Source organism: Oncorhynchus mykiss, chromosome 21 (genome assembly GCF_057628025.1).
Source record: "Oncorhynchus mykiss isolate SJ-2025 chromosome 21, ASM5762802v1, whole genome shotgun sequence".
NCBI lineage: Eukaryota > Metazoa > Chordata > Actinopteri > Salmoniformes > Salmonidae > Oncorhynchus > Oncorhynchus mykiss.
In genome coordinates, this window is record NC_143042.1 from 14,756,438 (window position 1) to 14,772,459 (window position 16,022).

General features: G+C 42.5%; 2 protein-coding genes across 2 annotated transcripts; both read right to left on the reverse strand.

Annotated features, from left to right (window-relative positions):
- Positions 1–477: 477 nt before the first annotated feature.
- On the reverse strand, positions 478–4,565 carry LOC110500086 (uncharacterized). The gene is made up of 8 exons (XM_090213975.1): positions 4,142–4,565; positions 3,831–3,869; positions 3,307–3,555; positions 2,828–3,082; positions 2,314–2,562; positions 1,834–2,088; positions 1,320–1,568; positions 478–827 (listed from the first exon to the last, which is right to left on the reverse strand). Exons 1-8 carry the CDS (start codon positions 4,194–4,196, stop codon positions 733–735), a joined length of 1,446 nt encoding a protein of 481 aa, XP_090070101.1. The 5' UTR covers positions 4,197–4,565; the 3' UTR covers positions 478–732.
- A 4,777-nt stretch (positions 4,566–9,342) lies between these two features.
- LOC110500087 (uncharacterized) lies at positions 9,343–11,858 on the reverse strand. The gene is made up of 6 exons (XM_090213979.1): positions 11,468–11,858; positions 11,196–11,234; positions 10,671–10,919; positions 10,219–10,473; positions 9,737–9,993; positions 9,343–9,584 (listed from the first exon to the last, which is right to left on the reverse strand). The coding sequence occupies exons 1-6, from the start codon at positions 11,520–11,522 to the stop codon at positions 9,441–9,443; spliced, it is 999 nt and encodes a 332-aa protein (XP_090070105.1). The 5' UTR covers positions 11,523–11,858; the 3' UTR covers positions 9,343–9,440.
- Between the last annotated feature and the right edge of the window lie 4,164 nt (positions 11,859–16,022).

The following is a 16,022-nucleotide window of genomic DNA, read 5'->3' on the forward strand; positions in this document are numbered from 1 at the left end:
CTCATCTGTTGTGAAGTTAATGCTACTCATCAGTCAGACCACATGTGAACATAGCACTTCAACTAACAATACGGAACTATTTCACATTTCTAATATTTAATTCACTATGATGGTAATTGATCTAAAGTACTTGTTTCAGAACTTACTTGAGAGAAAATATTTTCAAAAACAGTTTGTCATGTAGTTTATTGCAGTAATGCAGTTTGTAGACAAATACTAGGAGTGTAAATGATTTGGGCAAACAAGATCTACATAAATGTTTTATTTTTTTTCCAAAGGCACAGACTTTGAAGTAATGTATTTTAAAGGGCGTGTTGAGCTGGACCTGCCCTGCCTTGAGCCTGTCCACCTCAACACGCCATTTAAAATACATTACTTGAAAGTCTGTGCCTTCCATGAAGATGGCATGCTTGCAGGTTTCAACTCCATCTCAAGTATGGAAACAGTTACACATTGCAAAAAAGACATGTTACTAAATTAATGTATATGTGTCTTTATTAAATATTTAATCCAAATAGGCTATACATGATACTTGCACAAACACACGTAGTGCTTTGATAGTGAAAGATTCAGCCAAGCCTTTCCACTTCACTTATCATCAGCAAATATCGTTAACATCCTGATATGAGAGGCACTGTTTGTTCTTTGTTCTTTACCAATAAACCACATGTTCCATCACTGTCTGTAATAATGATGACATGTTTTCAAATTATGTTTATGTTATGTTTATGATTATGTTGATATTACGGTGTAGAGTGAGAGTGTGAATGTGAACAGAAGCAGGTCTATAGTCTGTTCAGCCTGTGTGGCCATGGATTTTCCATCATCTGTAACACACACAAAAAATACATTACAAAAGGAACACCAAAAAGCCAACTGACATTTACTCCTGAGGTGCTGACCTGCTTCACCCTCTACGACCACTGTGATTATTATTTGAACTTGCTGGTGATCTATGAATGAACATCTTGAAGACCAATCTAGCCTTAATGGCCATGTACTCTTATAATCTCCACCCGGCACAGCCAGAAGAGGACTGGCCGCCCCTCAGAGCCTGGTTCCTCCCTAGGTTTCTTCCTAGGTTACTGCCTTTCGAGGGAGTTTTTCCTAGCCACCGTGCTTCTACATCTGTATTGCTTGTTGTTTGGGGTTTAAGGCTGGGTTTCTGTATAAACACTTTGTGACACTAATCCAGTAATCCAGACATAATGTCCATAAAAGGCATTGAATTATCACTCCATTCCAAAAACCACAAAGACCATGCACCACTAACTTCAGGTTAAGTGTCCTAAAAACAAACCAACAAACCCCCCACCCACCTAAAACCTGCAGTATCTTTGATACTGTAGAGGACCTCCCAGAGTCATCATTCCTTGCGGTGCATGTGAGGTTTAGGGACTCTTCCCATTGGCGAGCTGTGAAGAACAGCTCGTTGCCTTGTCCAATCTGCCCGTCGATACTCATTCTGTAGCTACAGGAAGGAGAGCACTGGGCGGTACAGTCAAAACTGCATGGCACGCCCACAGTCACAAAGTCTGGTCCCACAATGGTTAGTTCCAAGGGACCATCTGAAAAATACAGTGCATAATCAGGTAATGTCGGCCTACCGGAATAATGCAGGGGCTTACCTGGGCCAAAGCCCCTGGGCCCAAGCCTCTATGGGGTTCGAGAGGACCCCCCAAAAAATCCTACCAGGGGCCTATTAAAACAAAACACCAGGGCCTATGATTTCTTAATCCGGCCCTGGATGTGGAGATGGACAACTGCATTACACTAACAACAAGAGGGAAACTACAATTGTTAGAGGAAGCTCTAAATCTCCCAAAAACCTACATGTCACAGGTATTGTCCTTGTTGCCATGTCATAGAGCCCAGACACACTGTTGATGGCCTTGCAGTTCAGGGTAACAGAGGTGGCCAATTCTTCGGGAGTTACAGTAATCTCGTTCCCCTGTCCCCCGAGCCATCGGCCATTTATCCCCCATGTATAGTTGCAGGACTGACGGCAGTCGGCGTAACACTGGAAGCTTTGTGGGGCCCCTTGGGTCATCAAGTCAGGGCCTGTGATCGATACGTTGGTTGGTCCAGCTAATTGGAGGAACACATACACATTTAGATAATAGTCTAGACCCTACGACCAATGTGAAAAACATGAGCAAATTAATTTAATCTAGCACTAATCCAGTAATCCAAACATCATGCCCGTAAATTATAAAGCATTGAATTATCACTCCATTCCAAAAACCACAAAGACCATGCACCACTAACTTCAGGTTAAGTGTCATAAAAACAAACCAACAAACCCCCACCCACCTAAAACCTGCAGTATCTTAGATACTGTAGAGGACCTCCCAGAGTCATCATTCCTTGCGATGCATGTGAGGTTTAGGGACTCTTCCCATTGGCGAGCTGTGAAGAACAGCTCGTTGCCTTGTCCAATCTGCCCGTCGATACTCATTCTGTAGCTACAGGAAGGAGAGCACTGGGCGGCACAGTCAAAACTGCATGGCACGCCCACAGTCACAAAGTCTGGTCCCACAATGGTTAGTTCCAAGGGACCACCTGAAAAATACAGTGCATAATCAGGTAATTTAGGCCTACCGGAATAATGCAGGGGCTTACCTGGGCCGAAGCCCCTGGGCCCAAGCCTCTATGGGGTTCGAGAGGACCCCCCAAAAAATCCTACCAGGGGCCTATTAAAACAAAACACCAGGGCCTATGATTTCTTAATCCGGCCCTGGATGTGGAGATGGACAACTGCATTACACTAACAACAAGAGGGAAACTACAATTGTTAGAGGAAGCTCTAAATCTCCCAAAAACCTACATGTCACAGGTATTGTCCTTGTTGCCATGTCATAGAGCCCAGACACACTGTTGATGGCCTTGCAGTTCAGGGTAACAGAGGTGGCCAATTCTTCGGGAGTTACAGTAATCTCGTTCCCCTGTCCCCCGAGCCATCGGCCATTTATCCCCCATGTGTAGTTGCAGGACTGACGGCAGTCGGCGTTACACTGGAAACTTTGAGGGGCCCCTGGGGTCATCAGGGCAGGGCCTGTGATTGATACGTTGGTTGGTCCAGCTAATTGGAGGAACACATACACATTTAGATAATAGTCTAGACCCTAAGACCAATGTGAAAAACATGAGCAAATTAATTTAATCTAGCACTAATCCAGTAATCCAAACATCATGCCCGTAAATTATAAAGCATTGAATTATCACTCCATTCCAAAAACCACAAAGACCATGCACCACTAACTTCAGGATGTGTCATAAAAACAAACCAACAAACCCCCCACCCACCTAAAACCTGCAGTATCTTAGATACTGTAGAGGACCTCCCAGAGTCATCATTCCTTGCGGTGCATGTGAGGTTTAGGGACTCTTCCCATTGGCGAGCTGTGAAGAACAGCTCGTTCCCCTGTCCAATCTGCCCGTCGATACTCATTCTGTAGCTACAGGAAGGAGAGCACTGGGCGGTACAGTCAAAACTGCATGGCACGCCCACAGTCACAAAGTCTGGTCCCAAAATGGTTAGTTCCAAGGGACCACCTGAAAATTACAGTGCACAATCAGGTAATTTAGGCCTACCAGATTTTCGGCACACAGGGTGCAAATGTACTTGTAATAGGGATAAATTACTACAACGATAATAAAATAAAAAGTCATGGCATTTCAAATTGACCCCTCATTTCTGTACAGTAGTTAGCTGCTAGCTGCTAGCACCACCGCCCTACCACAGGTACAATCCAGAGGACCCAACATTCCAGATAATGATGTTGCCATACTGTAATGCGTTGACTAGTATGTGTCTGTGGTTTACTCACCGGTACTGTCCTTCCCTCCATCAGTGGTCACAGCTGATCCTGGAAGTTCATTAAAACAGCCGCACAGTCTATCATCAAGACGTTATAATGTATATGTAACACTAAAACTATCATTATGCTTAGACCCAAATATGTTAGCCAATTGTCCAAACAAAAGTTTAACCTCAGCAGACACTGAACATATACACAGTTATAGAGCTTAACAGGCAATGTCAAGAACATGTAGACCTACTGACTGATGTCAAACCCGAGTTTGGCATCCTCAAAAATACATGATCTCAAAACAATGTTGTTTGTTCACATCATATTACCTGCCAGGTACACTAGCAGCAGAAGCAGATTGAGCAGGGTGTGTGTATCCTTCATTGTCTCGCAGCGATGGAGTGAATGGAATGGACACCAGGAAATATGGGACTGTTACAGAGTCAAGTAGTAGAGTGAGAAGGTAAACAAACACATCTTATCAGAGAGAACAGACTGAGAGCAAACCTGCCCTGCCTTGAGCCTGTCCACTTCAACACGCCATTTAAAATACATTATTTCTGTAGTGACCATTAAATAGGGCGCAACAGAACTGGCAGCTTTTACTGTGAACTAACATGTAGAGGGCAATGTACCGATTTATAAAATAAGTGGTCTCCAACTCTCCTTCCCTGGTCCTTGGGAGCTGAAGTCAATTCATTCACTATTTGTAATAGACATCCAATTGGAGGAAAGATTAGAGACCATATGTGTAATACATGAGTGTATGACGAATATAGGAGTGTCGAGAACTTGGTTTCAGGGCGTGGCTTGTACCAGAATCTGTCAGTGAAAGTCAAATACAGTGCAATGATGTCATACTTTTGGTTCTTTTAATGTAATTGCATTTAACCTCACACAGTTGTGTATACAATAGACTTTGACTTGGTTGTGTCAACAGTGTCAGAAACTCTGGTTTGAACCTAATTTCGCATAAACATTTCACACAACCATTTCTTGCAGTTGTATTCCATCATCCATGTAATGCTTTTCACATTGTAGAGCCCATCACAAGTTATACTAGTTGTCTAGTTGGAAGTGGACTCTGGATACAATAACCCTGAATCCTTGGAGCTCCACAGTATTCAAAAAAGGTAAATGTCAACGTGTCTTCATGCATCTACACTCTATGTCAACATATTTCATCACTAGACTCCTTTATTTTGTGTGTTTAAAACCATTATATATTTTTTACAAAAATGTCATTTTAATCCCAGTGCTAATGTTTTTGGGTATCTGTACTTTACTTTACTATTTATATTTTGGACAACTTTTACTTTTAGTCCACTACATTTCCAAGTAAAATGATGTACTTTTTACTCCATTCATTTTCTCTGACACCCCAAAGTACTCGTTACATTTTGAATGCTAAGCCAGACAGGGAACTGGTCCAATTCATGCACTTATCAAGAGAAAATCCCTGGTCATCCCTAAAACAAGAAGATCCTGCAGCCTGGTTTGCTTAATGTAAGGAATTTGAAATTATTTATACTTTTACTTTTGATACTAAAGGATATTTTAGCAAATACATTTACTTTCGATGCTTAAGCATATTAAAACCAGATGTTTAAGTAGTATTTTCCTGGGATACTTTCACTTTTTCTATTAACGTAACTTTACTTTTCCTCAAGTATGAAAATTGAGTACTTTTTCCACCACTGTCCTTGAGGGAAATTTGTTCAGCGTAAGGAAAGACGCCTACATACAAAGTTTCAAGTCTCTAAGTCAAACGGCTGGTGGATATGAGGGTTTAAGTGGGACCACTTTTAACAACACCACCTATAGGCCAACATAGCTCTTGTGTGTCAAATTAGACAAGTTACCAATCTATGCTTGAGATATTTGAATAAAATCTAGGAATAACAATAGATAGCTTCACTGTGAACCCCTAATAAGGAAACTATTAATAATTGGGTGTGTGACATCACTCTGAGCTCTTACCAAAATACAGGACATAATAGTTTCTCTTACACTGGATTTGAACCAGTAGTAACCACTTACTTCAATTACATTTAACTCAGAATTAAAAGACTAATCCAACATTGTTGCTGAGCAGGTCTTGCTAGTGTCTGGGGGAATCATCTAACCCAAGGTCTTCAACCTTTTCATGCCCAGGGACCAGGCAAACCGGCGACCAAGGGAACCCCATCATCTGTTAGCAAAAAAGTGTTTTATTGTAAACCAGCTCAACTAGCTAGAAAATGCTAAATGCTAATTTGCGACACTAGCTCATTAGCTAGACTGCTTCTCGACTCGGGAACTCATGGGGGCTTCAGAAGCCAGCGGGTTAGATCAGGGGTATTCATCCTGGGTTGCTGCATCAGTGTCTGCGAAAATAGAAAGGTATGTTATTATTTCAATGTTTTTATGAACATCGATAGAATAAACAAATTTGGATTTACATACCTACAGTAGAAAAGAGGAGAATATCTAATTTCTAATGATTTTTTATTTTACTTTATTTCTGAACAAATTACACTAATTGGAGCTAATTAAACTCACTGGAGTATAGTGTATATTTACAAAAATATATATTTATGGGGGATTGGAAAGGATGCAGACAATTACATTGATGGACGCTTTCATATTTTACTAAACAATTTTTTGTTCTGTACTTTGTCTTTCAGCAGAAAGACCAGAGTGAACACTTTGTGAGAGATTTCTGGCGTGATGAAGGACAGCACTGTGACAGGGGTAGACCAATGAATTTTATATACAGTAAATTCCATTCATTCCTATGGAGGACTGCTCCTACTGGGGAGTGCCAATATGGCCGACCGATGTCTTCATAGCCTCTCAATGGTCAATACATAGCATCAGCAATCCAGGGTTTATAGAAATCATTGGGGTCAACATCCCACAGCTGGTTGGACCAGAGGATGGTACAGTGAGGTACAGTGCTGGTGGAAAGCAGTGGTGTAAAGTACTTAAGTAAAAAATACTTCAAAGTACTACTTAAGTAGTTTTGGGGGGTATCTGTACTTTACTATTCATATTTTGACAACTTTGACTTTACTACATTCCTAATGAAAATTATGCTCTTTTAACTCCATACATTTTCCCTGACACCCAAAAGCCCTCGTTACATTTTCAATGCTTAGCAAGACAGAAAATGGTCAAATTCGCACCCTTATCAAGAGACCATCCCTGGTCATCCCTACTGCCTCTGATCTGGCGGACTCACTAAACACAAATGCTTTGTTTTTAAATTATGTCCGAGTGTTGGAGTGTGACCCTGGCTATCCAATAAAAAAAATGAAAATTGTGCCGTTTGGTTTGCTTAATATAAGGATTTTTTTATTATTAGTACTTTTACCTTTGATGCTTAAGTATATTTTATCAACTACATTTACTTTTGATACTGAAGTATATTTAAACTTTTAGTCAAGTAGTATTTTACTGGGTGACTTTCACTTGAGTCATTTTCTATTAAGGCTGTAAAGGTTTTCCTCCTCTTCCTCTGAAGAGGAGAGGCGAGAAGGATCAGAGGACCAATATGCGGCGTGGTAAGTGTCCATGGTTCTTTTAATAAGAAATACTCAGCATGAACACAACTGATACAAAAACAATAAACGTGAAACGAACACCCACAAACAAACAGTGAAACCCAGGCTACCTAAGTATGATTCCCAATCAGAGACAACTAATGACACCTGCCTCTGATTGAGAACCATACTAGGCCGAAACATAGAAATCCCAAAATCATAGAAAATCAAACATAGACTGCCCACCCCAACTCACGCCCTGACCATACTAAAAAATGACAAAACAAAGGAAATAAAGGTCAGAACGTGACAAAGGTATCTTTACTTTTACTCAAGTATAAGAATGAGTACTTTTTCCACCACTTTTTCCACCCTTTTTCCACCACATGATTGGCAACAACTGACTCCATACTTCAGGCCGATGCCACAGACCAAGCAGGACCAGTCATTTTCATTGTCATTGCATTGTATGAGCTTATTCATATCAAATTAACTTCACTTTTTCAACGTTTTGTTGTGTTACAAAGTGGGATTAAAATTGATTTAACTGTACTTTTTTGTCAACGATCTACACAAAATGCTCTATAATGTCAAAGTTGGAAAAAAATGGTAAAATATGAAAATAAAACACACATATTTTGATTAGATAAGTATTCAATACAATATAATCACCTTTGGCAGCGATTACAGCTGTGAGTCTTTCTGGGTAAATCTCTAAGAGCTTTCCACACCTGGACTGTGCAACAAAATTCTTCAAGCTCTGTCAAATTTGTTGTTGATCATTGCTAGACAACCCTTTTTAGGTCTTGCCATAGATTTTCAAGCAGATTTAACTCAGGAATATTCCATGTCCTCTTGGTAAGCAACTCTTGTTTAGATTTGTTTTAGGTTATTGTCTTGCTGAAAGGTGAATTCATCTCCCAGTGTCTGGTGGAAAGCAGACTGAACCAGGTTTTCCCTCTAGGATTTTGCCTGTGCTTAGCTCCATTCCGTGACTTTATTTAGCTGCAAAAACTCCACAGTTCTTGACGATTACATGCATACCCATAACATGATGCAGCCACCACTATGTTTGAAAATATGGAGAGTGGTACTCAGTAATGTGCTGTATTGGATTTGACCTGACGCAGATCCGTTTCGGATCGAAACGTTGTCAATAAAGCTGTGAATTGGGAGCTTCAACAGTGTGTGTGCCGTCTTATTCATTACTTGTATTGGATTTGCCCCAACATAAGACGTTGTATTCAGGACAAAAAAGTGAATTGCAGTATTACTGTAGTATTCCAGTATTCCTGTTTCAAACAGGATGCATGTTTTGGAATATTTTTTATTTTGTACAGGCATCCTTCTTTTCACTCTTTCTTTCCATCCTCAGTTTTTTCCTATCACAGATATTCAACTCTGTAACTGTTTTAACGTCACCATTGGCCTCATGGTGAAATCTCTGAGTGGTTTCCCTCCTCTCCATCAACTGAGTTAGAAAGGTCACATGTATCTTTGTAGTGACTGGGTGTATTGATACACCATCCAAAGTGTAATCAATAACTTCACCATGCTCAAAAGGGATATTCAATGCCTGCTTTTTTATTCATTTATACCCATCTACCAATAGGTTGCCCTTCTTTGGCGTTGGAAAACCTTTGTGGTCTTTGTGGTTGAATCTTTGTTTGAAATGCTCTCCTGAGGGACCTTACAGATAATTGTATTTGTGAGGTAGTCATTCTAAAAGTCATGTTAAACACTATTGTGACTTGGTACGCACATGTTTACTCCTGAACTTATTTAGGCTTGCCATAACAAAGGGTTTGAATACTTATTGACTCAAGACTTATAATATTTTCATTTTTAAATAATTAGTTTAAAAAAAATACAAATAATAATAATTCCACATTGACATTATTGGGTAGTGTTTAGGCCAGTGACAAAACAATGGAAATGTATCAAATTTAAAATTCTGACTCACACAACAAAATGTGGAAAAAGTCAAGGGGTGTGAATACTTTCTGAAGGCACTGTAGCGGGTATGCAAGGTTATAATGTCTTGTCTATTTTCAGTCTGTTTTCCTGTTTTACAGCTTTAATGCTTTGGAGCCTGGTGTTGTTGTCAGCAAGGAGTGTTCGTACTCAATCGAGACCCGGTTTCAGCTGCTGTCCAATGCTGACGCTTCCTCCCAGAGATGGTCTGCTTGTACGAACACAACCTGGACATAGCTTGACAAGCATATTGTTTTGAGAGATCTTTTTTTTGTCATTGTCTGTCACACGCACAAAAACATTCCAAAAGGAACACAAAAAAAACATGATATTAGGTCAAATAATGTTTATGACAGCATCATAAAGACCATATACATCAGTTAAAGATTTAGTCTCCTAAAATTAAGATAGTGGCTAAAATGTGTGATCATGAGATTCCACTCGTACGGTCTTGGTGACCACCTCAAAATTAGTTGAGAACGTATTCTGAGCGTGGCACATAATCTTCTCTGGCTTCACATGTTGCTCGACCGTCATCTCCAGCTCACTGCCATGGACAGTGTGACCATCAATGGTCCAGTGGTAGTCACAAGCGGGAGAGCATTTGGCAATGCACTGAAACATGGACTTGAAGCCGACTGCAACAGATTCTGGGCCTATGATGTGGACCTCTGATGGACCAGCTGGTAGGAGACAAAATTTAAAGGAAGAAACTGGTTCAAATATCACTTCCACCAAAGCCCCAACATCCCTCTTGAATCATCAAATATACACTGTATACTTTGTAAGGGAACGTGTGTATATTGATAGATGAAGCTATTGATGTGGAGATGGACAATTGCGTTACACTAACAACAAGAGGGAAACTACAATTGTTAGAGGAAGCTCTAAATCTTCCAAAAACCTACATGTCACAGGTATTTTCCTGGTTGCCATGGCATAGAGCCCAGACACACTGTTGATGGCCTTGCAGTTCAGGGTAACAGAGGTGGCCAACTCTTCGGGAGTTACGGTAATCTCGCTCCCCTGTCCCCCGAGCCATCGGCCCTTTATCTTCCAGGTGTACTTGCAGGAGGGACGGCAGTCGGCGTTACACTGGAAGCTTTGAGGGGCCCCTGGGGTCATCAGGGCAGGGCCTGTGATCGATACGTTGGTTGGTCCAGCTAAAAGGAGGAACACATACACATTTAGATAATAGTCTAGATCCTACAACCAATGTGAATAACGTGAGCAAAATAATTTCATCTAGTACTAATCATGTAATCCAGACATCTTGTCAGTAAATTACAACACATTGAATTATCGATCCATTCCTAATATCAGGTGAAGTGGCATAAAAACCAACAAACCACCTACCCACCTAAAACCTGGAGTATCTTTGATACTGTAGAGGACCTCCCAGAGTCATCATTCCTTGCAGTGCATGTAAGGTTTAGGGACTCCTCCCATTGGCGAGCTGTGAACAACAGCTTGTTGCCCTGCCAAATCTGCCCGTAGATACTCATTCTGTAGCTGCAGGAGGGAGAGCACTGGGCGGCACAGTCAAAGCTGCGTGGCACGCCCACTTTAACAAAGTCAGGTCCCACTATGGTTAGTTCCAAGGGACCATCTGAAAATTACAGTGCACAATCAGGTAATGTAGGCCTCCCGGTTTTAGAATGAAGGATTTTTTTGAAACAGGGAGTAAATGTATTCTTGTAACAGTTATAAATTACTTAAACGATAATCCAACAAAAGGCCTTCACTTCTGTAGTTAGCTGATAGGTGATAGTACTACCCTACCACCACAGTCATTATTCAAAGTACCCAACATTCCCATCAATGCAGCGATGTGTTCCATACTGTAATAATTTGGCTTGGCTATTATGCGATGTGGTTTACTTACTGGTACTGCCACTCCCTCCATCTGTGGTCAAAGCTGATCCTGGAAGTTCATAAAAACAGCCACAGTCTATCATCAACACATTATATTGTTTTTCACCATTTTCACCCAAACAAAAGCTGGACCTCTGTGGACATTGAAGGTATATATATAGTTACAAAGCTTAACAGGAAGTGTCCAGACCTACTGACTAATATCAAACCAACTTTTGCATCCTCAAAAAGAAATCAATTATCATAAAACAATGTTGTTATGTATTTTTAAAATCATATTACCTGCTAGGTACACTAGCAGCAGAAGCAGATTGAGCAGGGTGTGCGTATCCTTCATTGTCTCGCAGCGATGGAGTGAATGGAATGGACACCAGGAAATATGGGACTGTTACAGAGTCAAGTAGTAGAGTGAGAAGGTAAACAAACACATCTTATCAGAGAGAACAGACTGAGAGCAAACCTGCCCTGCCTTGAGCCTGTCCACTTCAACACGCCATTTAAAATACATTATTTCTGTAGTGACCATTAAATAGGGCGCGACAGAACTGGCAGCTTTTACTGTGAACTAACATGTAGAGGGCAATGTACCGATTTATAAAATAAGTGGTCTCCAACTCTCCTTCCCTGGTCCTTGGGAGCTGAAGTCAATTCATTCACCATTTGTAATAGACAGAACCAATTGGAGGAAAGATTAGAGACCATATATTTAGTACATGAGTGTGACAAATATAGGAGTGTCATGAACTTGGTTTCAGGGCATGGCTTTTACCAGAATCTCTTATCGAAAGTCAAATAGAGTGCAATGATGTCATACCTTTTGTTATTTTAATGCAATTACATTTGACCCCAAAAAGTATTTTACTTTAGCTTTAGGAAGCAGACTGAACCACTAGGATTTTCCTCTCGGATTTTGCCTGTGCTTGGGTCAATTCCGTTCCTTTTTCATCCGTAACGATTACAAGCATACCTATAACATGATGCAGCCACCAGTGGTACTCTGTAATTGTATTGGATTTGCCCCAACCCTAACACTTTGTATTCAGGACCAAAAGTTAATTGCTATGCCACATTTATTGCAGTTTTGGAATATTTGTATTCTGTACAGGCTTCCTTCTTTTCACTCTATCAATTAGGTTAGTTTTGTGGAGTGACTATAATGTTGTTGATTCATCCTTAGCGTTCTCCTATCACAGCCACTAAACTCTATAACTGTTTTAAAGTCACCATTGGGCTCATGGTGAAATCCCTGAGCGTCCTTCCTCTCCAGCAACTAGGTTAGGAAGGATGCCTGTATCTTTGTAGTGACTGGGTGTATTGATACACCATCCAAAATATAATCAAGGGTATATTCAAATCTACTAAGGGATGTGAATACTTATGTAAATTAGATATTTCTGTTTTTCCTTTTTTTATAGATTTTTGTTATTTTTTTAAACATAATTCCACTATGGGATATTGTGTGTAGTTTGGTGAGAAAAAATATATATGAATACATTTTGAAGTCTAACACAGTCTGTAACACAACAAAATGTGGAATAATGAGACCGTTGGTGTCATGGATTCCCCCAGTACTGCTGCTCATTCTGTTCACCAGCTCCGGAGTTCTACGTCACTGGCCTTCTAGGTGTCACTGAACTGGATTATCACCACCAACCCTGGACTGTCTTGTCTCATTACGCACACCTGGTTCCCATTCCCCCTGATTAGTATGTGCATATATGTGCCCTCTGTTATATTAAAGGTCAGAGCGTGACAGTACCCCCCCCCCCCCCCGCCCCAAAGGTGCGGACCATGGAGACCATCGCTGGAGACCCCGGGCTGGGGACCCTCGCTGGAGGCTCCGGGACTGGGGATCGTCGCTGGAGGCATCGGACTGTGGCCCGTCGCTGGAGGCGTCGACCTCTGGCCCGTCGCTGGAGGCTCCGGGACTGTGGCCCGTCGCTGGAGGCATCGGACTTCGGCCCGTCGCTGGAGGCATCGGACTTCGGCCCGTCGCTGGAGGCATCGGACTTCGGCCCGTCGCTTGAGGTTCCTGACTGTGGCCCGTCGTTGGAGGTTCCTGACTGTGGCCCGTCGTTGGAGGTTCCGGACTGTGGCCCGTCGTTGGAGGTTCCGGACTGTGGCCCGTCGTTGGAGGTTCCGGACTGTGGCCCGTCGTTGGAGGTTCCGGACTGTGGCCCGTCGTTGGAGGTTCCGGACTGTGGCCCGTCGTTGGAGGTTCCGGACTGTGGCCCGTCGTTGGAGGTTCCGGACTGTGGCCCGTCGTTGGAGGTTCCGGACTGTGGCCCGTCGTTGGAGGTTCCGGACTGTGGCCCGTCGTTGGAGGTTCCGGACTGTGGCCCGTCGTTGGAGGTTCCGGACTGTGGCCCGTCGTTGGAGGTTCCGGACTGTGAAACGTCGCCGGAAGCTCTGGATTGGGTACTGTCGCCGGAAGCTCTGGACTGGGTACTGTCGCCGGAAGCTCTGGACTGCAGAGGCGCACTGGATACCTGGTGTGTGGTGCCGGCACTGGTGGTACCGGGCTGAAGACACACACCTCAGGGCGAGTGGAGGAGGAACAGGACGTACTGGACTGTGTAGGCGCACTGGAGATCTGGAGCGTAGAGCTGGCACAATGCGTCCTGGGTGGATGCTCACTTGAGCCCGGCAAGTGCGCGGCGCTAGCACAGGACGCACTGGGATGTGCAGACGCACCGGAGACACAGTACGCAGAGCCGGCGCAGGATATCCTGGTCCAAGGAGGTGTACTGGAGACCAGGAGCGCTGAGCCGGCACCATCCATCCTGGCTGGATGCCCATTCTAGCCCGGCAAATGCGAGGAGCTGGAATAGAGCACACCGGGCTGTGAATGCGAACTGGAGACACCATGCGCATTTCTGCATAACACTAACACGGTGCCTGACCAGTCACATGCTCCCCACGGTAAGCACAAGGAGTTGGCTCAGGTCTCCAACCTGACTCAGCCAATCTCCTCGTGTGACCCCCTTAAAACATTTCTTGGGGCTGCCTCTCGTTCTTACCTCGTTTGTATTTCTCCTCGTAATATCACCGTTCCGCTTTCGCTGCCTCTATTTCTTCCTTCAGACTGCGATACTCCCCCGCCTGCATCCAGGGTCTTGCTCCATCCAGAATCTCTTCCCATGTCCATTCCTCCTGAACACGATGCTTGGTCCTTTTGTAGTGGGTTCTTCTGTCACGTTCGTCATACGAATGAGACCAAGGCGCAGCGTGGTAAGCGTACATTCTTCTCTATTATCAGAACGAAAACTGAACAAACAAACAAAATAACAAAACGGACCGTGAAGCTAATATTAGTGCAGACAGGCAACTAAACATAGAATAAGAACCCACAAACACAAAAGGGAAATGGCTACCTAAATATGATCCCCAATCAGAGACAACGATAATCAGCTGCCTCTGATTGGGAACCATATCAGGCCACCCTAGACATACAAAAACCCTAGACAATACAAAACTAGCATACCCACCGTGTTCACACCCTGACCTAACCAAAATATAAAGAAAACAGAGATATTAAAGGTCAGAGCATGACACCTACAGTATGTCCACTGGTCTTTATTCAGTTTTTGGTGCTATGTATATTTTTGTGCACTTGTTATTTTTTTAACCTTTATTTAACTAGGCAAGTCAGTTAAGAACAAATTCTTATTTACAATGATGGCCTACCCCGGCCAAACCCAGACGACGCTGGGCCAATTGTGCGCCACCCTATGGGACTCCCAATCACAGCCGGATGTGATGCAGCCTGGATTTCAAGCAGGGACGGCTGTGACACCTCTTGCACTTAGATGCAGTGCCTTAGACCACTGCGCCACTCAGGTTTCATCCCGTTAATTATATTTGAGGTTTACACCTCTCTCTTTTGATTTGGGTCAAGAATGTAAAAACCCTATTACATATTCCTGCGCCTGTCTCCCATCCTTATGCAACGTGACACTTGGCACCGGTGGCTTTGTAGATGAATGCCTCAACCCAGTAGTGTACTTCAGTTGACCCAGGGTGTAACATGGAGGTCAAAGGTACAAATCCTAAGAACACCACAGAGGTAAAAACTCCATCTGAAAAGGGACAGAAAATATATCCATATTAATGCTGGTTAATTGACTATTTTCTCCCTTCATTCAAAATCTATTTTGGCAGTTAAGTACTGGAGAGTGGCAAAATCTGTCTTTGCAGTAACATGAGGGCACTGATCTTGTTGGTAGTTGATCAGGATTGTCATACATTTGTAACTGAGGATAATAGTGGAAATGAGTAAAGAAGGTAGTGTTTCTTAGGCCTCATCTGACTTATTACAATGTAAATTGTTCCTCAGCCTTGCTCAAATTGAAATTTGTGTTCCTAAGAAATTCACTAAATGCCTGAATCTGAATGTGATTATTTTAAATACTGAAAAAGAAGAGGTCCACCTCCTGTCCTCGTGGTGGTTACTGTGGTAACTGAAACAAAACAATATCAGATGGTATAAGTCAGCAAACATCACTATGAAACAAAAGATATGGCCGATACTGATTAAGCATCTCTTCAGCACAACAGTTACAATTTGGGGCAAAATAATGTTTTCCATAACACATGAAAAACACATATTTCCTACCAGTCTCCCCTTTTACCTTAACAACTACTGAGATTGGGAAGGACATAAACGGTGCATCAAAGTCATTATCCCACCCTGCAACTCTATATCCTGCTGAGAAAGACCAATTTGTTTGCACCAGAGCTCTGTTCCAAAACTCACACTATCACACTACTTAGAATGCATGTCAAATGAATTTGTTTCTTCTAAGTGGTCTAGTATGGACATTGGAACATAACCATT